The sequence below is a fragment of the Talpa europaea genome (assembly GCF_964194135.1).
Source record: "Talpa europaea genome assembly, chromosome: 7".
In the NCBI taxonomy this organism is placed as follows: Eukaryota; Metazoa; Chordata; class Mammalia; order Eulipotyphla; family Talpidae; genus Talpa; species Talpa europaea.
In genome coordinates this window covers 4,665,939-4,686,742 of record NC_140074.1, presented here as the reverse complement: position 1 = coordinate 4,686,742, position 20,804 = coordinate 4,665,939, and the positions used below count along the sequence as shown (strand labels likewise).

The 20,804-nt window shown below is 50.9% G+C and overlaps 1 protein-coding gene across 2 annotated transcripts; it reads left to right on the top strand.

The window, feature by feature from the left end:
• Window positions 1–2,551: 2,551 nt before the first annotated feature.
• On the top strand, window positions 2,552–20,392 carry GLE1 (GLE1 RNA export mediator; the record flags this gene model as incomplete). Of its 2 annotated transcripts, none has more annotated exons than XM_084238557.1 (16): window positions 2,552–2,650; window positions 5,201–5,422; window positions 8,014–8,124; window positions 8,606–8,754; window positions 9,003–9,063; window positions 9,237–9,491; window positions 11,313–11,544; window positions 11,882–11,994; window positions 12,141–12,210; window positions 15,537–15,679; window positions 15,781–15,971; window positions 16,502–16,631; window positions 17,430–17,534; window positions 18,929–19,011; window positions 19,608–19,671; window positions 20,324–20,392. In XM_084238557.1, the coding sequence occupies 16 exons, from the start codon at window positions 2,552–2,554 to the stop codon at window positions 20,390–20,392; spliced, it is 2,097 nt and encodes a 698-aa protein (XP_084094683.1). The 2 variants fall into 2 exon arrangements, with proteins under 2 accessions (XP_084094683.1, XP_084094682.1); XM_084238556.1 differs by having other exon boundaries at window positions 12,141–12,222.
• Between the last annotated feature and the right edge of the window lie 412 nt (window positions 20,393–20,804).

Genomic DNA, 20,804 nt, shown 5'->3' with positions numbered 1-20,804 from the left:
ACAAGTCCCTGAAGCAGCAGTGGTGAAGCAGGGACTTCTTGGTTCTCTCTTTTCTGATGTTGTGGCCTGATGGAAGTTTCTAATCACCTCAACAGGCCTTACCTCTACTGGTGGTCAGGGCCGAATTTTAACACACCCTTGAGAGGATGTACGGACTGGATTTTTCCTCCAGTTCCCTCCAGCCCTCTTTTTAGGAACCCCTCTCCTGGGTCTTCTCTGATCTGAGGCAGCAGACACTGTTAGCCTCCCGGGCTGTGGGCTCGTTCACTTGCTCTTTTTCTTATTTCATGGGTATGGTGCTTTCCCCAGTCCCCCCTCCTGAGCACAGTGGGAACTCTGGTGCCCAAGTTCCTTTGAGGCCCCTGACCCCCAAGCACTTCACAATAGACACTGGGGGGCTCATGTCCAGCTGGCCTTTGAACAGTATACCCCGCCTCGTTTCCTCGCCTTATCTGTAGCTATAGAATGCATTTATTCTTGACATTTTCGTGTTGTTTTACAAAAAGCTTTTATAATCCATATTTAAAGCCCCATTGGATGTCCCCATCCTTCTTTAAAAATTAAGCAAAATGCAGCTGGAGAGCCAATAAATATTTTAAAGTACGTGGTGCCTGGAATGTGTGGTTTTTTATTTTGTGTAGGCCCACCTTGGTTCTTTTTTGCGCACTCAGTCCTGTGACATGACTGAGGAAACTCACTGGGTTGGCGTCGCTCAGGGCTTGGGGGCTGACCACCTTAGGGGTCAGGAGGAAGACGGAAGTGCGTGTATTACTGTTGTTGAAATGTTCATTGGTTTCTGAATAAGAGTATTTGGTTCTCGGGGCCTCCTCGGTGTCGCAGCGGTTGAGCGCTGGGTTGCGAAGATGCCTGCAGCCTCTGGAGCACCGGTTTGATCCCTGTCTGATCCCCGGCTGCTCCCCGGCCACCGGAGGAGGGTCCCGCATGGCACGCAGACCTCTCCTGCCGCCCGCTGCTCCCCTCAGCAGTGTACTTCGGTCCTTCTGCCTGCTCTGCTCCCCGCTCTGGCTCTGGTGAATTCTCTCACCCTCCCGCGCTGCTGACTATACCCAGTGCTTGTATAAATAAATAAATAAATAAATCTTAAAAAAAAAAAAGAGTATTTGGTTCTCTTCACATTTTCCTATATTTATAAGAGAGAACAAGTTTTTGCAGGCAAAGGAACACATTTGATGCTGTGCTAAACCCTAACCTCTTCAGAATAGCTGGTATTGACCTTCCGGGTGACCCAGTCTTGCTTCTCTCAGTCACAGTAACCCAAGTCTCAAGCACTAGAGGATTTCCTAGGTCCTTGAGGCAATGGACCCCACCCACGCATCTGCATTTCACCACCAGAAAACTCCCTCCCCAAATCACAGTGACGTGTAGTTGCAAAAACAAAATGACCAGCTGCCATTGCCACAAAACCAAGCCTTTTTTTATGCCCTTCACAGGAATGGACTCGACCTTACAACGCATAAAGGCCATCCCTGCAAAGGGAGTTGGCCGACTACCCCAGGGTAGGGACATATTTGTGTGAGTCATTTTCCTCAGGTTACCAAAGCCGCCTCAGTGCAGGGTGCTGCTCTTTATCACACTCACCTGGGAAATGCCTTACTCCCTTGCTGGGACTCTCAGCAAGCCTCTATTATTCTTTGTAAAATCCTTCATTACAAAAATTTGAGAATGTTTGTAAAAAAGTCAAAAAATGAAAAAATTTATTGCTTCAAACATCGAGAAGACTCCTTCCCGCCTCAAACAGATCCCGTGACATGGGCAAAAGAAGGGTCAAAAGATGAAGACTTCTAGCTAGGTATTATTAAGGTATCACCGATGTACCATAACATCCACCCCTGCAGAGTAGAGAGTTAAGTCGTTTTTAGTATCTTCACAAAGTCGTAGCTCCAGCACCATTAGCTAATTGTGGCACATTCCCATTAGCAGCCGCTCCCCAGGTCCTCCTCCGGCCCCTGGAAACCCTTAATAAAGTCTGTCTCTGGATTTGTCACGCCGGACATTTCACATGTGTGTAAATTTTGTGGATGTCTTTTTACTTAGCATGTTTTCGGGGCTCATCAACGTCAGGACTCGCGTTTGCACCCCACTTTTCGAGCTTTTGTTCCGCGGTGGGGTCCCAGCTGGGCGTGCGTGGGGGGATGGCCCTCGGGTTGCCACCTTTTGGTTGTCAGTAAGGCCGCCAGGGGCGCACATTTCATTTCCCTCGGGCGCTGGGTCAGCGGTAACTGTCACCTTCGAGGAACTGCCCGCCGCAGCCGCGGCCGCCTCGGAGGCGGCCCGCACGCTGGTTCAAGGACGCGCCCCGTCGCCGGGCGCCTCCTGCCGGGCAGGGAGGCGCAGGACACAACCGGCGCGCAGGCGCGCTGGCCGCTGGCGCGCTGCCGGAGGCGGGGCCACGCAGCCGTTGGGGCGGGGCTGTGCTGCGCGGCTGCGTGCGCGCCCCGGAAGCGGAAGCGGGCGCCCGTTTCCGGGCGGCGGATTCGAGGACTTGTGGAGTCTCTAGCGGCCTCGCCGAGGGGCTGTCGCCGCGCTGGCCATGCCTTCCGAGGGCCGCTGCTGGGACACCCTCCAGGCGCTGCGCACTTCTGACAAGGGTCGTCTGTGCTACCACCGCGACTGGCTGCAGCGGGGCGAGGTGAGCGGCGACCCCGGGGCCGGAGGTCCTCCCGCTCGCGGCGCCACCCTGCAGGCCCCAGCCCTGGGCGCGCGCGGCGCCGGGACCCCGCGCGTTCTTCCCGACAACCCGCTTTTGTTTCCCGACTCCTGTGTGTGCAGCCTCCTGGCCCAGGGTGTGAGCGCTCTGAGCCTGTTCTAGCCGTCCGGGAGGGCCCCTCGCGCCATAGGCGCTCTTTGCTCCCAAGGCTTCATTGCCACCCCCCCAGCCAGAGTTGGGCGCCTCCGCCTGGGCTGCCAGAGCCCCCGGCCCCCCAGGTCGGTTAGTCCCTGGCGCGTCTCCAGTGCTCGGTTTTGTGCTAGGAGAACCGATTGAGCGATGCACGATTAACAAGAACAACCTCTTTCCGAGAGCCACGACCCACCCTTTGGAACCTCCCCAGGAGCCAGAGCTGCGCTGTCACTCCCCTGGCCCCCCACTTCCAGTTGCAGCCAGTAAAGGCCGTTGACACTTCTTAAAAAATGACCGAATCTGTCTGTGCTGACAGTGAAAAGACCACTTTATCAGATGGCGCTGGGCGGGCCTGGAAAGTTGAATGGGGGCGTGGTCTCTGCACCCAGCTAGTGCAAAGCTCTATTAGACTAGCAGGGTCTAATAGGGTAGGGAGGGGTTAAGGTGTAGCTCCTGTTCCCGAGTTGCAAGTAACTTAGCTGCAGATATGATGTCCTTTTCTCATCAGGCTTCTGTGTGAAATGGTTCTAAAGCATTTCTCTCGTATTGGACACATTTGAAGAATACTTGCCTTATATTCTGTAGCATGAATCCTAGCAAGATATGCGTTCTTGGCAGGAAGACCACAAAATGATGTTGTATTCTGGGAAAGTCACATCAGGAAGCACACTGATGTCAGCCCATCCCCACCCTGGTGATCACCAGACCTCACTGGGATCTGTCAAATAACTGCTTATAGTTCATCGTTTTCCCCGTTGCAATTCATTAGTATTTGATAGGGAGATAACCAAGATCACACCAGTGCCATTTTTTCCCATCAAACCTCGCATTCATTGATGCCTTTTGACCTAAGTCAGTCACCTATGTGATGTGCAAAATGGCATTTCTTCAAAGCCAGCGTTCTTCTTACTTTTCCTTCATAGGTATTCTGTTGTGAGGAAGAACTTGCTTCCTTTCTTTTATGTCTTCATATTTAAAGATTCTGGGGTTTCTATTTTATTCAAGAGTTGTAATCTATTACCCTGTAATCTTATGAGAATGTACCTTTATTTTATGAGCGATGTGTCTTTGGAATAAACTCCTGAAAGTGAGATCGTTGGGCTAGAAGGTAAGCATAGATGTATTTTTACTTCTTGCCAAAGTCCTGGTCAACAGCTGTACCAGTTTGCCTTCCAGTCAGCAATGATGGTGGCTGTTTGCCCCCCACAGCCTTCTCAACAGGATGTATTATTATACTTTACATTTTGCTTACTTAGTAAGCTAGGAAGAGATTTCATTGTAACTTTACAATGCAGGTCACTCTTTTTTTTTTTTTTTTTTTATTTTATTTTATTTTTTTGTTTGTTTATACATGCACTGGGTACAGTCAGAAGCGCAGGAGGGTGAGAGAATTCACCAGAGCGGGGGGCAGAGCAGGCAGAAGGACCGAAGCACACTGCTGAGGGGAGCAGCGGGTGGCAGGAGAGGTCTGCGTGCCATGTGGGACCCTCCTCTGGTGGCCGGGGAGCAGCCGGGGATCGAACCGGCGCCGCAGAGGCCGCGGGCAGCTTCGCAACCCAGCGCTCAACCGCTGCGCCACCGGGGAGGCCCAATGCAGGTCACTCTTGATTGAAGTTGAGTATCTTTTCATTATTCAAGAACCAAAGTTAGATCTTTATTTGTAAATTGCCTAAATGTATTTTTCTAATTTTTTATTGGAGTTTCATTTTTTATTTTTTTGAAGATTTATTTATTTATTTATACAAGCACTGGGTATAGTCAGAAGCGCAGGAGGGTGAGAGAATTCACCAGAGCCAGAGTGGGGAACAGAACAGGCAGACTGACGAAATATACTGCTGAGGGGAGCAGCGGGCACGGCAGGAGAGGTCTGCGTGCCATGTAGGACCCTTGCCGGCGGGGGATTGAACTTGCGTTGCAGAGGCTGCGGGCAGCTTCGCAGCCCAGTGCTCAACTGCTTGGCCACCAGGGGAGGCCCAATTTATTGGAGTTTTAGTGTCTTTCCCCCCTGAACCTTTACAAGTTCTTGTATGTTAGAGGTAATAATAACCCTATGAAATATATTGCCTTTTTTGGTCAGTAGAAATTTTTTTTTCTGTTTATGGCTCTTTTCATAAGTATTGTTTTATGTTTTAGATTTGCAGCTTTGGGTCAGCTCTCGTTGTTATTGTGACTTTGGGTCTTTGCTATTTGTTTACTTAGGCTTTCTTTTAGATTTTCACTCAGTCATTTAAGTGATTTTATTTTATTTATTTACTTTTATATAGGGAATTTTATCCAGATACAATTATTTTTCATTGCTTACATCAGTTGACATACAAGTTGGACTTCTCTTCTTTCTAGGATGTTTTAGAAGAATGTATGTCTCTTCCCAAGCTGTCCTCTTACTCTGGATGGGTGGTAGATCATGTCTTACCCCACACACAAGAGAACCCACCTGCCTCTGAGACTTCGACCTCTTCTAGATCAACTTCAAGCCTAGATCAGCCTTCCTTTGTTCCTACATCTCCCCGCAGAAACCCTGCCTCCTCACCAGTCTCCTTGGTAACACCTGATGGAACCAAGGTAAGGTTTTTAATCAGTGTATGCAATAGGCAACTGTGACTGCAAAATTGAAGGGTTTAAGTTTGGAAAGTGACAGTGGCCTTATCCTGGGGAAAGAGTGCTTGCTGCTTGTAGCTGTTTATAGAGATAGTGTTGGCTGCATCACTCAGAGTTCTCTTTAAGAAGACGCAGGGAGAGACATTCTCCTGATCCTTGATGCCAAGAAAAGAAATTAATTTAATGAATGATTGGATTGATTTTCTCGTGAACGTGTGCCTATTTAACTTGTAAAGTTACCCTTTTTTTTAAAAAGATTTATTTATTTGTTTATTTATTTGAAAAGGTTTATTTATTTAATCATACAAGAACGTGGGTACAGGCCAGAGGTGTGGGGGGTGAGAGGATTCACCAGAGAAAGTAGAGAACAGAACAGGCAGACTGTCTGAAATACACTGCTGAACGGCGCAGCGGGCGAGACAGGAGAGGTCTGCTGCACCATGTGAGTTTCTCCCTGGACGGAGATCAAACTCATGCTGCAGTGGCTGCGGTTTGCTTCATAGGTTGTGTCTTAACCCGTGCGCCACCAGGGAGGCCCCAAGATTTAATTATTTTTATACAAGAACCGGGTATAGGCCAGATGCGCGGGAAGGTGAGAGGATTCACCGGAGACAGCGGGGAACACAAGAACAGGCAGAGTGAAGAAACACACTGCTGAGGGAGCAGTGGGCGAGACAGGAGAGGTCTGCTGCATCATGTGGGATTCTCGCTGGCCAGCTGGGATCGAACCCACGATGCACAGGCTGCAGACAGCTTCACAGTGCAGCGCTCAACACCTGCGCCACCAGGGAGGCCCAAGTTACCCTTTTTGTGTTGGTGATGCAGAGTCTACAGTAAAATGTATACTTGCTCTGAAGTTTTTTTTTTTTTTAAGATTTATTTATTTTTAGGGCCTCCCCTGGTGGTGCAGTGGTTGAGCGCTGGGCTGTGAAGCTGCCCACAGCCTCTGCAGCGCCGGTTTGATCCCCAGCTGCTCCCCGGCCACCAGAGGAGGGTCCCACATGGCGCGCAGACCTCTCCTGGCATGCCTGCTGCTCCCCTCAGCAGTGTACTTCGGTGCTTCTGCCTGTTCTGCTCCCTGCTCTGGCTCTGGTGAATTCTCTCACCCTCCCGCGCTTCTGACTGTACCCAGTGCTTGTATAGATAAATAAATATATATATTTTAAAAATTATATTTATTTTTATACAAGAGCTGTGTTACAAGCCAGAGGTGCAGGAGGGTGAGAGGATTCACCAGAGATAAAACGGGGAATGGAACAGGCACACTGACTGAAATACACTGCTGAGGGGAGCAGCAGGTGAGACAGGAGAGATCTGTCGCACCATGTGGGAATCGCCCTGGTCGGCCAGGATTCAAACATGCACTGCTGAGGCTGCGGACAGCTTCACAGCGCTGCGCTCAACCTGCTGCACCACCAGGGAGGCCCTTGCTCTGAAGTTTTTGGAAATCTTTGTTGTGTTTTCCTTTATTGGCTCTTGTACCCACCTTTGTAAAAATGGTTACGTTGTTACTGGTAGGTGTTTTCCCTTTCTCTTTTTTGGAGGTGTACTTCCAGAGGTACTTTAAAAACCAAGATGATAGCATGTACTGATGGGTACCTTGTTCATTTTTTCCACTATATCTTTGTGTCTCTATATGCCTGGTTTTTAAAACCATATTTTATGACTTTTAATTTATGTTTGTGACATTTTATGCCCCTGTGTAAGCTGCATTTAAATCCTTTCAACCCCGGTGGCACAGCGGGTTGAACGCCACCCTCTGAAGCTTTCCGCAGCCTCTGCAGCGTGGCTTCAATTCCGGGCCAGCCAGGGAGAAACCCACATGGCAGGGCAGACCTCTCCTGATTTGCCCATTGCTCCCCTCAGCAGTATATTTCAGTCAGTCTGCCTGTTCTGTTCCCCGCTCTGTCTCTGGTGAATCCTCTCATCTCCTGTGCCTCTGGCCTGTACCCCAGTTCTTGTATGCATAAATAAATAAATCTTTAAAAAATAATAAAATAAAGATAGTGCAAGGAGACTTATCCTGAAGAGATTTTTTTTTTCATATTAGAAAGTATTTTTAAGGCCTCCCTGGTAGCGCATGGAGTTAAGCACCGCACTATGAAGCAATCCGCAGCCTCTGCAGCACGAGTTCGATCCCCGGCTGGCCAGGAAGAAACCCACATGGCGAGGCTGACCTCTCCTGTCTCACCCACTGCTCCCCTCAGCAGTGTGTTTTGGTCAGTCTGCCAGTAAAACTGGTGAAATTTGAACACATTCTGTGAATTGGGCCAGTGTCAGTGCGCTGTTTTTTATATTTCACTATATTCATGCAAGATGTTTCGATTGAGGGGGACCTGGGTGAAGAGTGGACAGACAGAGGGAAGCAAACAAGACGAAAGCAAACAAAACCCAACCCCAAAGCACCAAGATTTATCAAGGAAAACAGAACAAGGTGCTGTCATGAAAAGCCCACGGTCTGACCTGCACTCTTCTCTTGTTCTTGACTGGTATTCATCGGGGGATGGGGTTTTGCCATCTGAAAAGCTTGATTCTTCCATCTTCTCTCCGTGTAGGGCAAACATGAATCCCAGCACACAGACTCTCTGGCTCTTCAGTCCTCCCGGGGGGTCAAAGTGGAAGGCTGCATCCGAATGTATGAGCTGGTGCACAGAATGAAAGGAATGGTAAGTGGCCGCGAAGGAAGGCTGGCTTGAACCTGGGGAGCGGTGCTTAAGTGCACTTTCTCGGGGATGGGAATGCCCACCATGAGCCAGGCACCATGTCCCACCTGCCTCGGCTGCAGACACAGCGTGAGGGAACAGTAAGTGAGCTCTCCAACTTTCAAATTCGGCTTTTGGCTTAACTCTTCCATTCTGTAGATTGTCCTGAAACCTTTGGAAGGATATACAGGATGGAAGCGAAGGACAGGGCTGTTTGATCCTATGTCGTAAATGTCTGTCTACTCCGTGCCTAGCTGGAGTGACAAACTCTGTGACAGAGCGGAAGAGCTGTCCAAGACAGCTGGGTTTAAAGATCAGCCCAGAGGGAAGAGGTGATTGAGCAAAGGTTCTGAGAAGCAAGGAATGGGTCTGTGCCCACGAGTGTCGGGCAGGCTCTCCCGGGCGAGGCAGTAGTGAGCTCCAGAGGGCGTGTGGGTCCTTTCAGGAGGGCTTGCGGCAGTGGCGGGAGGAGCAGGAGAGGAAGGTGCACGCCCTCTCTGAGATGGCGTCGGAACAGTTGAAGCGGTTTGATGAGCGGAAAGAGCTGAAGCAGCATAAGGAATTCCAGGACCTACGGGAAGTGATGGAGAAGAGGTAAGTCTCCCTGAGTTCTGAGCAGGAATGTCAGCGTGGGCCACTGGGACTTTTCCATTGGGAAACCCAAGGGGAAAGCGCTGAACCTCTGAGTCTTTAGCAAAGTAGCCGGAGGCACTCGTAACTTACAAATGACTAGCCTCGATAGATGGCCTCTGTGGTGCAGGAGGAGAAAGGCTTTTAGGGGAGGTAAATCAGTCTAGGAAGCATCCCTGACTAGTCCTCTGGCCACTTTTTCCCCCATTCAGCTCCAAAGAAGCCCTGGGCCACCAGGAGAAGCTAAAAGCTGAGCATCGTCACAGAGCGAAGGTCAGAGCCTGGGACTGTGTGGGGGTTTCTGTGTCTGGCTGACGGGCCCGGCCTGGCCAGCCCTCTTCCTGCTCTGGGCCCATCCTTGAAAATGTGGAGCCCTCATAGGACTGGAGGAACATAGGGGGGCCCAGGACCCCCGCCAAGAGGGCTAACCCGGCAGCTCTGTGTAGATTCTCAACCTGAAGCTGAGGGAGGCAGAGCAGCAGCGCCTCAAGCAGGTGGAGCAGGAGCGGCTGCGAAAGGAAGAGGGCCAGGCCCGCCTCCGTGGCCTGTACGCCCTGCAGGAGGAGGTGTTGCACCTCAGCCAGCAGCTTGACTCCTCCGAGCAGCACAGGGACCTGCTGAAAGTCGACCTGTCCGCCTTCCAGACCCGAGGCAACCAGCTTTGTGGCCTCATCTCGGGGATCATTCGGACCACTTCTGAGGTGAGGACACTTCAGAAGGACTCTCTGAGACTGCCTTAGAAATGCAGAACTTCAGGAGCAAAATTGTTTTCTGATTTTGTGCCATGTGACCACATGACCAGACAGCACAGGCCTGGAGGCTTGGTCAGGCTCATACGTGGGAGAAGGGACATGTGCTTCATGGTCAGTGACAGGTCCTGGTTACTGCATCACGCCAGCAGGCATGCGGTACCTGATTGTCTTCCCATTTGGAAGTGAAAATGGCCAGTGGCTTCCGGTGTAGTCACCCTCGGTTTCACCCAAGAGCGCCCTGCAAACCACTTGCTGCTGGGCAGTAGCTATTGCTGATGGTGCTTTTTTTTTTTTTTTTTTATAGAGGCATGTTTTTATTTGTTTGTTTGTTTGTTTGTTTGTTTGTTTTGTTTATACATGCACTGGGCACAGTCAGAAGCGCGGGAGGGTGAGAGAATTCACCAGAGCCAGAGCGGGGAGCAGAACAGGCAGAAGGACCGAAGTACACTGCTGAGGGGAGCAGCGGGCAGCAGGAGAGGTCTGCACGCCATGTGGGACTCTCCTCCAGTGGCCGGGGAGCAGCCGGGGATCGAACCGGCGCTGCAGAGGCTGTGGGCAGCTTCGCAACCCAGCGCTCAACTGCTGTGCCACCGGGGAGGCCCGCTGATGGTGCTTTTATCTGATGCTTCACCGGGGGCGATGAATTTTGAATTTTTCTGATCCTACCTTCCTGTCTATATTTATTACCTTAAATTATGCTACAAAGAAATTTCCTCTTAAGCTATTGATCTTGAGGTCAATAGCTACAGTCTAGGTAAGGGAGGAAAGATAAATGTTTGCTTCCTTTCATTTTTGGAATAATGAGTCGCTGTTCTAGCATTCTCCTGCAGGGATGAATGAGTTTGTTTGTTTTTTAACTATCGTTAAGAAGTTAGGGATTTGAGGAGCCTCCCTGGTGGCGCAAGGGGTTAAGTCTCAGCACTATGAAGCTATCCGTAGCCACTGCAGCACGAGTTCGATCCCCAGCCAGGGAGCTGACCCACATGGTGCAGCAGACCTCTCCTGTCTTGCCCGCTGCTCCCCTCGATGTATTTCAGTCAATCCGCCTGTTCTGCTCCCCACGCTGTCTCTGGTGAATCCTCTCACACCCCCATACCTCTGGCCTATGCCCCAGCTCTTGTATGCATAAATAAATAAAACTTAAAAAAATAAAGTTGGGGCATATATATATGGGACTCGTAAACACAGTCCCATTTTTATCTAGACCACTGTCACTAGTTTAACACACATTCCAGGGCCTCCCCGGTGGCACAGCGGTTGAGCGCTGGGTTGCGAAGCTGCCCCCGGCCTCTGCGGCGCCGGTTGGATCCCCGGCTGCTCCCCGGCCAGCACAGGAGGGTCCCACATGGCGCGCAGACCTCTCCTGCCTCCCGCTGCTCCCCTCGGCAGTGTGCATCGGTCCTTCTGCCTGCTCTGCTCCTTGCTCTGGCTCTGATGAATTCTCTCACCCTCCCGCGCTTCTGACTGTGCCCAGTGCATGTATAAACAAACAAACAAACAAACAAATAAATAAAATAAATAAATAATGCATGCCTCTTTAAAAAAAAAAAAAAACACACATTCCAGCCAGCGTTGTCTGTGCTCAGACACTTTGGCTGTGGTTGGTGAGTTGGTATCACCTGGCAGAGAACAGGAGCACAACAATTAATCAGCACGTTGAGTGTGGGTACTCTATTGGCACAGTGATTCCAGTTCTAGAAATGTGTAGACTTGTGCGAGGTGTGCTGCAGCCGCCTGTGCAGTAACCTCTGAGCTCTGTGTCACTGACAGAACGGCTGTCCAACAGTGGAAGACCAGGCCGAGGCTGAGCGGGTACTGCAGGAAATGCGGGACCTCCTGGCTAGCCTGCAGCAGGAGCTCGCCAGGGCCTCTGAGGAGAAGCGGAGGCGGAACGAAGAAGAGGCCCAGGCGAAGCTTCGGGAAGCACAGATGCAGCAGCGGCCAGAGGACCGCAAAGAGTCCCTGGCTCCCAGCCTGGGCCCAGGAGGAAAACAGAACGAAGGTGGGTTTGGTGTGGATACAGTCCTTTAAACTGGTGTTCCTTCCAGAATGTGAAAAGAGACAAGGATGTGTTCTGAATGTGATGCTAAGCTACAGGACAGCTTCCCAGAACTTTGCATGCTATCAGATCAGTGTTGGCTGAGGTGGAGCCTGACTTCATAGTCCAACACTTTCCATGAGGACTTGAAATTCTATGTAATTCGAGTAAATATATTACTAAGCATTGCCGCTACTGAGTATTTTACTGAGTGTTTTAAATCAATGTGCACAAAATACAAGTGCGTTTAGGCCTGGCTCCTGAGTGTTCAGCGAGCTCCGGCTTCTCTGTTACCCCCCAGACCTGCAGGTGAAGGTGCAAGACAGCACGATGCAGTGGTACCAGCAGCTGCAGGAGGCAGGCAGTCAGTGCGTGAGGGCCTTCGAGGGACTGACCAACAGCAAAGACAGCCAGGTGGGGATGTGCTTCAGACAGGAGTGCACTGGCCTGGCAGTGCCCTCAGCAGCCTCGTGTCCCAAGGGAACGTCATTGAGTGTCACCTTCCCTTACCCTAATGGCATCTTTCAAATCACTGTCTTCTTACTGTTCTCTTCTGGCAGACCAAAAAGATAAAGATGGACCTCCAGAAGGCAGCCACCATCCCCGTGAGCCAGATCTCCACCATTGCAGGTTGGAGCGCATGTCTCTCCTCTTCATTTATTATTTTTTGACTCCAAATCTACTTATCCGTCAGGTTCCCATAAACTCTGAACAAGTGTTGACAGTTGGGTCGGCCATGTGTAGGGGACGTGTGTCCTGTTTGCATATTTGCTTCTTGGCTTCCCCTTCAGCAGACACAAGGTAATCATGTGTCTTCACTCACACCTTAAGTTACAAGCTAGTAGTAAACTACTTAGGTGGCTCTTAGCTGAAGTTGAATGTTAGTGCTGGAAACACCCCAAGGGGAGCCTGATGACTTACACAGCATCCGCTTTTCCAAACTTGAAGCCTGCCTTGAATCCCTCAGACCTGTCCTTTTTCTCTTCAGACACTGAGATCTAGAGAGTGAGAAACTGGTGGGAGAGACCGTTCCTCCTCTTCTTTCAAACAGAGGTTCATGTTTATCCAACTCTAGATGAGGACGCCTCCAAATGCCTGTCTGTGCTGCCAGGAGGCCGGGGCTGTCCCGCTCGTCAGGGCTCTGGTCCTCCCCACTGACTTGCTGTCGCCTCAGAAGCATAGGAAGGTCTCAGGTCCTGCCCGAGAGGCTCTGTCAGAACTTACCTGTCAGCTTGCGACCTGAAATTCTTTCTAGGACAGGGCCAGGTGTAAATAAATAAACAGGTATCACTTTCTAAGCAGGTTTCCTTTGATGGCAGCAGCATTGGGAGCCATCCTACACCTTCATCCTCCTCAGCTTATCCTCAGCTGACCGCAGGCGGCCTCGTGTCCTTTGTCAGGAAACTGGAGCAGTCAGGCGTGCGCTCCCCAGGTGCCGCCCTCCAACCCCATGTTTACCTCTTGGTCTCCTGCTCAGGGGCCGAGGTCGCCTCCCGGCCCGTGTTTACCCTTCTTCCTCTGCTCCCCTCCCTCCCCTCCTTCAAGACCGTGCCTTGTCACCTATCACCCTTCTCTGCGCTGCCTGCAAAATGACTCTTGTACAGACTCCTTTGCCTTTAAATATGCTGGGGTCACATCCGAAAATGATTCCTTGATTCCTTGTCTACGAGGCACTTTCCGATCTTCCTCCATTTCTACTCGTTGCTGTGATCGTTTCCTTCTTTATGAGCCTCCACCTGTTTGGCTGCCCCTCCGTGGCGCTCCTCCTCCCTCTCTCCTATGGGCTCTTCAGTCTCCTGTCCCACCTCAGATGTCGGTGGAGGCCCCCTTTCACCCCCAGTTCTTCTCATTCTGTGCACCCCTCAGACCTCACCTGTACACAGGTCCATCTCCATCTAGTTCAGCCCTGTCCTCCGAGCCCAGCACCCTGGCGGACATCCCTGCCCATGTGTCTCTCAGACACCTCAAGTTTCATGTGTTCAGATCTGAACACAGCTTCCCGATGCCACTTTCCTCCTGTCCTCGTTGCGTGGTGGGTCACGCGCCTTCCTGCCGGCCACTTGAGAGCTGGACGCCTGCAGTCCCATGCCTGCTGCCTCTCCTTCTCCACACCTCGTTAGGCTTGACTGTGCTGGGCTTCATTTTTCTGCCTACTTCCCACCTGTGATCCTCTGTCTGCATCATCAGCGTCAGCCCTTGTCGCACTTACCGTCCAGCCAGACATACACGTTCTAGAGTAAATACTCACCAGATGCTGCGTGACTGAGGAAGAGGGGCGCTCACGGCTGCGTCTTTCCAGCTGGCTGTCCCTTGGAAGCTAGACTGGGAGCAGACGGGCAATGTGGGAATGGTGCTGGTGGGGCAGGTGTGGGTGGAGGCCGAGACAGGCAGAGTTGGGAGCTGACTCCTAACCAGGAGGCCGGGAGGAAGGAACTGGATGGGGATTCAGCCCGTGAGCCTTTGAAATCAGCCAAGTGTAAGAGTGAGGTCGCAGGAAGGGAAGCTGGGTGTTTTCGTAAGTTAGTGTACCTACTGTCAGGTCTCCTGAATGCTTGAGTCTCTGTTTTGTTTCATGTGAGAATATTTCTTCCTACTTTTCTCCCTAAGAAAAGCACTTGAATTTTTTTTTTTTTAATGAAACGGCATTTGGAGAAGATATTTTAGAGATTTTTGTAACATTTCTTTTTTTTTTTTTTTTTTTTAAGATTTATTGATTGATTGGTTGATTTATAAAAGCACTGGGTACAGTCAGAAGCGCGGGAGGGTGAAAGAATTCACCAGAGCCAGAGCGGGGAGCAGAGCAGGCAGAAGGACCGAGGTACACTGCTGAGGGGAGCAGCGGGCTGCAGGAGAGGTCTGCGCCCATGTGGGACCCTCCTCTGGTGGCCGGGGAGCAGCCGGGGATCGAACCGGCGCTGCAGAGGCTCGCAACCCGGCGCTCAACCGCTGCGCCACCGGGGAGGCCCTGTAACATTTCTTAAAGTGAGTTGGAACTTGACAGGGTGTTTCTAAACAGGAGGTGCTGTATTCACTTAAGCTTTGATTGCAAGTCATGGACAGCAGTTCACAGCAGTTTATGCCAAAAGGGGGCATCTGTCCTAAAGATAGTGGGGACTCACTGAACACCCTGGCAGGAGTGGGACTAGCCCCGGGAGCAGGTACTTGAGGACCCTTTTCTTGTCCCTCTGCTGCTCTGCCTGTATGCACCGCGCCCCCCACTCGAAGGACTGGCCTGAGCTGGTAGACTCAGCTTGACTCTTGGCTACCTAACAGTATTAATTTAGTATTTAGGAACCCCCTTCTGTGTCTCTGAGGATGGAGGAAGACAGACCCCTGAGTAGGGGGGAAATCACTGTGAGTAGGGAAGTTCCTTTAAAAGATTTTTCCTAGAGCGGCCTCCCTGGTGGCCTAGTGGTTGAGTTTCAGCACTGTCACCTCTATGGCCTGAGTTCGATCCCTGGCCAGGTTGCTGACCCACATATGGCACAGCAGACCTCTCCTGTCTCGCCTGCTGCTCCCTTTAGCAGTGTATTTCAATCTGCCCGTTGTGTTCCCTACTCTTGCTGGTCAATCTTCTCACCCACTGCACCTCTGGCCTATACCCTAGTTCTTCTACACAAAAATAAAAAATATATATAAAAGATTTCCTAGAGAGGCTAATGACTCCAGTAGCCCCAGGAACCTGAGGCAAATCAGCATCTATCACCGTTTTCTGTGTCAGTTTCAGATTTAGTCCATTCACAGGAATTCAGTTGCAGTGGTGACGTGTCTTAACGCTTTCAAGCCCCCACATCCTATGTGTTTGTCATGTTTCTCTGCATCATTATTTTGGTTTTCGGCTCTGAACTCTGAGGGCATCACACCTGGATCTGCAGATTTGCACCTTGTTCTTACATGGAGGGAAAATGGATTGTTCTGCACTTCCAGCTGTTAACTGACTTTCCCATCACACCCAGGCTCGAAGCTGAAGGAGATCTTTGACAAGATCCACAGCCTGCTCTCTGGGAAGACTGTTCAATCTGGAGGCCACTCCGTGTCCGTCACGCTCAATCCCCAGGGCCTGGACTTTGTCCAGTACAAACTGGCAGAGAAATTTGTGGTGAGAAACCTGGTCTAGAGGTTTGGGAAGAAGAGTCTGGTGCTCAACATTTGAGCCTTTCTCTGGTGTCAACTTACACTTACCACCTCTCTGTGTTCTAGAAACAAGGAGAGGAGGAGGTGGCCTCCCATCATGAAGCCGCGTTCCCCATTGCAGTGGTGGCGTCTGGGATCTGGGAGCTGCACCCCAGAGTGGGGGACCTCATTCTTGCTCATCTGCACAAGAAGTGTCCTTACTCCGTGCCTTTCTATCCAGCTTTCAAGGAGGGAATGGCCTTGGAAGACTATCAAAGGTGAAGTTGTTTTTCTCCTTACTCGGTCCCAAGTCGGTGAGGGAAACAGAAATAGACTTGGGCTTCCTCTTACAGCCTCTCATTTGTCCCTTGAATGTTCTACCAGAGAATACGTCTTTCATGCAAAACTGGACAGTTTTTAGAATTTGTGGGTTTAGGTACCAATAATCAATATAGCTTTCTGGAAAGAACACAGGATCTAGAGTCCAGGGGTGTTGGGATTTTATCCCAGTTTTGTCATTTAATTGCTTTGCAGAAATGGGTGAAATCACTTAGCTTTTCGATCATCATTTTCCTTATCTGGAAAAGGTGGTGATGACCTCGGTTACCTCCTGGGGGTTTATCTTGCGGGGCTGTATGTGAACACAGATTTGATGATGGGTAGGAGTGCTTTGTCAGCAAAGGTTTTTGCAAATTAGACGTCAGTGATAACATATTCTAGGAGTACCTTGTTGCTTTTAGCCAGTATTGTAAGCTCTGACCCGTCACCCTCACTTCGGCCTTTTTACACTGACTTTGCTCCCGTGCAGGAAGCTTGGTTACCAAGTGAAGGACTCCAAAGTGGAACAGCAGGACAACTTTCTGAAACGCATGTCTGGGATGATCCGCCTCTACGCTGCCATCATCCAGCTCCGGTGGCCGTATGGAAACCGACAGCTGGTAGTAGACAAGGCCCCTGTGGCTAAAAAGAGGGCAGGCCAGACTCTGGCCTCGGGAAATAGCAGCTGTCTCCCAGGGAGGCCATGTGGTGACAGGATGGGTCGCTGTGCAGATGCTCTTAGAAGCCGGCGTTGGTGCCCGGGAAACTTGGGCTCGTCAGAGGCATTTGTTCAAAGACCGACTCTGCTGAGACTGCAAAGAACTGAGTTTATCAGAGTCCATCACGGAGTCTGTTATCAATCAGTCGTTAAGGTTCCAAGATATTATTTGAAGAGGAGTGAGAAATTGTCACATTAGACTTAGTTGGGGCCTTATGCCATTTGGATGGCACATCTTAGTTCACACATGGCCCAGCAAGCGCCAGTGACAGAGCCGTGACTGGGCCAGGGCTTGACTTGCCAGTCTGGTTCTTTTCAAAGAATACAGATCAGAGGATGAGAAGTTAAGGGACTTGGAGACCTAAAGAGAAAGGAATATAAGTTGCCTGAGCCCACACATTTTTATTATGTACCTATTGTGTGCAAGGTTCTGTGCTACGGGCATCAAGAACAACAAAGCATCTGTAAGAGGAACTGTTGGCCCAGGGGACCCCGACACTGTGTTGAAGGGTCCCGGTAAAGTGTGTGGACACCAGTGTGGTGGAGCACTTGACCACAGGATTCATCGGGCCTGTGTTGTTTCTGCCCCAGCATGTGCTCCGTTTGGGTGGTCTGGAGGGTTGTGTCCATGTAGTGACCAGTGGATGGGAGGGCTCCGAACACAGTGAGGTCCGTCATGACCACGCCTGTCTCCCCCCAGGCTCACCCTCATGGCTTAAATCATGGCTGGCGCTGGCTGGCACAGATCTTGAACATGGAGCCCCTGTCAGATGTGACAGCCACCCTCCTCTTTGACTTCTTGGAGGTATGTGATGCAGTTATCATGAGGGAGAGCAGTGGTCAGAGCAGAATGGGCCCCAGTGTGACAGAAGGGGAAGTAGCACAGGCAGGAGCTGTTGGTGCCTGGCAGCAGGACCCAGGGGCTTGCATTTTTTCCTTAGCCCTAGGACAATTCCTAGTGTTTGAGTTTTCTTCCCACTTACCCTGTGTGGCTGTCATCTCCTTGTAGCCCAAGCAAAAAGGGAAATTATTCTGGGGCTGTAGGTCGAACCCCTAGAACCAGGGGTAGGCTGTGCTGTGAGAGCGGGGGAGGACCCCAGGCTCAGAACTGGGAGTCACCAGGTTCCAAGACAGTCCCTCGGGCTACAGGGTCTTTCATGTCTACTTCTCCTGCAAGTTGTCTCATTCTGCTTTCTTAGGCCACTTTCTTGAATTCCCTGCCCGTTGAATTGCTGGAGTGGGGAAAAGGGAAAAAGAATGGCCTTCCTGTCTATGTCACTCAGCCTCATGCAGCCACCCCGTGCAGCGGGGCTGGGGTCCCACCGCTGTGATTCCTAATTCCCAGGAAAAAATGTCTGCTTAGCCGGCTTGAGTCGGCTATCTCCCCCTTCCAGAAGGCCCCACACAGTCCTCTCGTCCTCTGAGGGTCCACCACTGTGTGATAAGGCTAAGGATTTCTGTGGAAAGGCTCCGTGCACGTGCCGTGACAAATCTGGGACCATAGTCCTATAGTGCCAGTCATTTCTAGTCACCTTAGCAGCTCCTGAAGTCACAATAGATGAGCAGTGACTCTGAGTTGATGAGAATACAAGTGGTCCTCCGTGCACTTGTCTTGCTAAGGTGGAGGGGTGTGCCAGACCCTTGAAAAGGTTTCCGTCCCGGAGACTCAAAGAATACAAGTGTACCTTGTACCATTGTACTTTGTAAATATTGCATTTTTTTTTTTTTTTCCACAAGACCCTCCACCAGCAAAAAACATGATTCACTGAAGGTTCTGATGAGGGTTAACATTTCTGAGCAATAAAGTATTTTTAAAGTATATAGTTGTTATATAGACAAAGGCTACTGTACATGTAATAGTATGGTACAAACACCTTTCACATGCACATCTGTGTGGCTTCATTGTGATGCTTGCTTTATTGTGCTGAGCTGGGACCACACCCACGATATCTCTGAGATAGGCCAGTAGTTCATTAAGTTGGATTACATTTCCTGGTTTTCCAGAACACCTGGCTACCTAATACTCTGAATACGCGGAGATATTTTCAGAAGAAAATTGACTTTTTCTATTTCTTCCCTCAGTTAGCTGGCTAGTGGCCTTGTGACTGAAATGCGTGATAGGAATGCAGGGCCGAAGGCTGCTTGTGCCTTCTGAGTGTGAATTTCTGTTCTCTGCTCTGACCGTGCCTCTCCCTCTAGGTGTGTGGGAATGCCCTCATGAGGCAGTACCAGGCCCAGTTCTGGAAGATGATACTTCTCATCAAAGAGCATTACTTCCCCAGGTACTAGAACTGTTGAGCGGGTGCCAGGGTGTTTGATAGGTACACCCCTGACATCGGACACCCTCGGATGCTGTTACTTGCTGGTTTGACTCAGCTAACAGCCCCTGAATTAAGTGTGTTAGGATCGCCCACCTTGCTCCTCTTTGATATTTCAGTAAACACAGTATCTCAGAGGAATGAAAAACAAACTAGAGAGATGTTGGATTCAGACACCTGGTGTTGAATTCTTCCGAACGCCCTCTCGTAATTTCGGCTGGTGATTACGTACAGCCATTCAGGAGACCAGGAGCTGTGCCCCACAGTCAGTCAGGAGTTCCCTTGACTCTGGTGACAGTCACCGCTGAGTTCCTAGGGTTCTTCTCAAGCCATGGCACCCATCCCACCTGCCCACAGACACCTTGGGGGGGGGAAACAGCGCTCTCTCCTCCCTCATCCCCCTGTTGAAAAGGTCAAGGCCATTTGGAGGAAGGGACAGAATCCTTATCTAGAAGACAGCTCCTTGAGTCATGGATCTGCTGCTTCGCTTCAGATCAGCTGCGACCCTGACTCCTCTCCGCAAGAGGGGTATGACTCGTGTCTTCTTTCTCTCCCTGTAGGATTGAAGCCATCACAAGCTCAGGACAGATGGGCTCCTTCATTCGCCTCAAGCAGTTCTTGGAGGTGAGAGACCCCTAGCCCGACACGCCCCCGCTCTCATGGCCTTGTGGGCCTGTATTGGCCAGGCTTGGCCCTCTGGGTGCCCTGATTTTTCCAAACCTAGCTTGTCAGTGATTTCCCCTTAACCCTCTGGCTGCCATTTCATCATCTTGCCAGATTCCATTCTCCAAACTGCCTGTGGGGGGTGATCCGAGGTGATGCATGAGATATCTCACCCATAGCTGTTTGCATGTTGGCCACAGTGCCCCCCTGTCTCAGGCCTGGGGCGGGTAAGTGGGCACTGTGCTCAGTGAACACACTGCCCCTGCAGCCAGGCTCCTCCCCTATTTCCAAGCACCAGAAAACTTGAAGGGGTTAGTTTTGACAGCTTAGAACACGTGGTAGGTCTACCCAGACAGTGCACTGACCTCCAATTCCCAGTAGCCCAACTGGGAAAGTCATGATGGCGAAGGCGAGGCCCTGCTGCTGGAGGCCAGGGCACTGCGGGCGTGGTGGCCTGCACATTGGCACTCAGTGTCCACATTCCTGGCTGTCCTGCTGGCCTTGCCTTCCTCATCCACTGTCCCGCAGGGCCAGGACTTGCTGCCCGTCAGTCCCTCCCAACTGTTAAGGCTTGGAAGCAGTGTTACCAGAGAATTCCTCTTTTCTTTACCAGAAATGTTTGCAGCGCAAGGAGATTCCTGTCCCCAAAGGCTTCCTGACGTCATCCTTCTGGCGTTCCTGATGCTCCCGGTTGCCCAGCACCAGCTCCGTGGTGCTGCAGCAGTGCAGTAATAAAGCAACCGCAGACTCCTCACTGGGGAGAAGTCATGTCAGATCTAGACCTCTGCTGAGCCGTATTTCATGTGTTCGTCCCTTGTGACTAGGAGAGAAGATGGCGTGGGTTCCAGGCTCTAGGTGGTCCCTCAATAGGTCTGTGGCTCCTTAAGGCTCCACATGAAAGAGCAAAGGGAATGGGCCTTTCTCGCTTTTGCAAGAATTATGAGAAGAGGTGTTAGCACTCGATTTCACCCTTTGTTTCCTTGTCTCTGGTATCTTTCAGAAAGTAGGTACTAGACCTCAGCCAGTTCACCTAGCTGCAGTGAGCACACCACTTTTACTTCCCCCTCGCCCCCACCCCAATTCCTGTTCAGAGG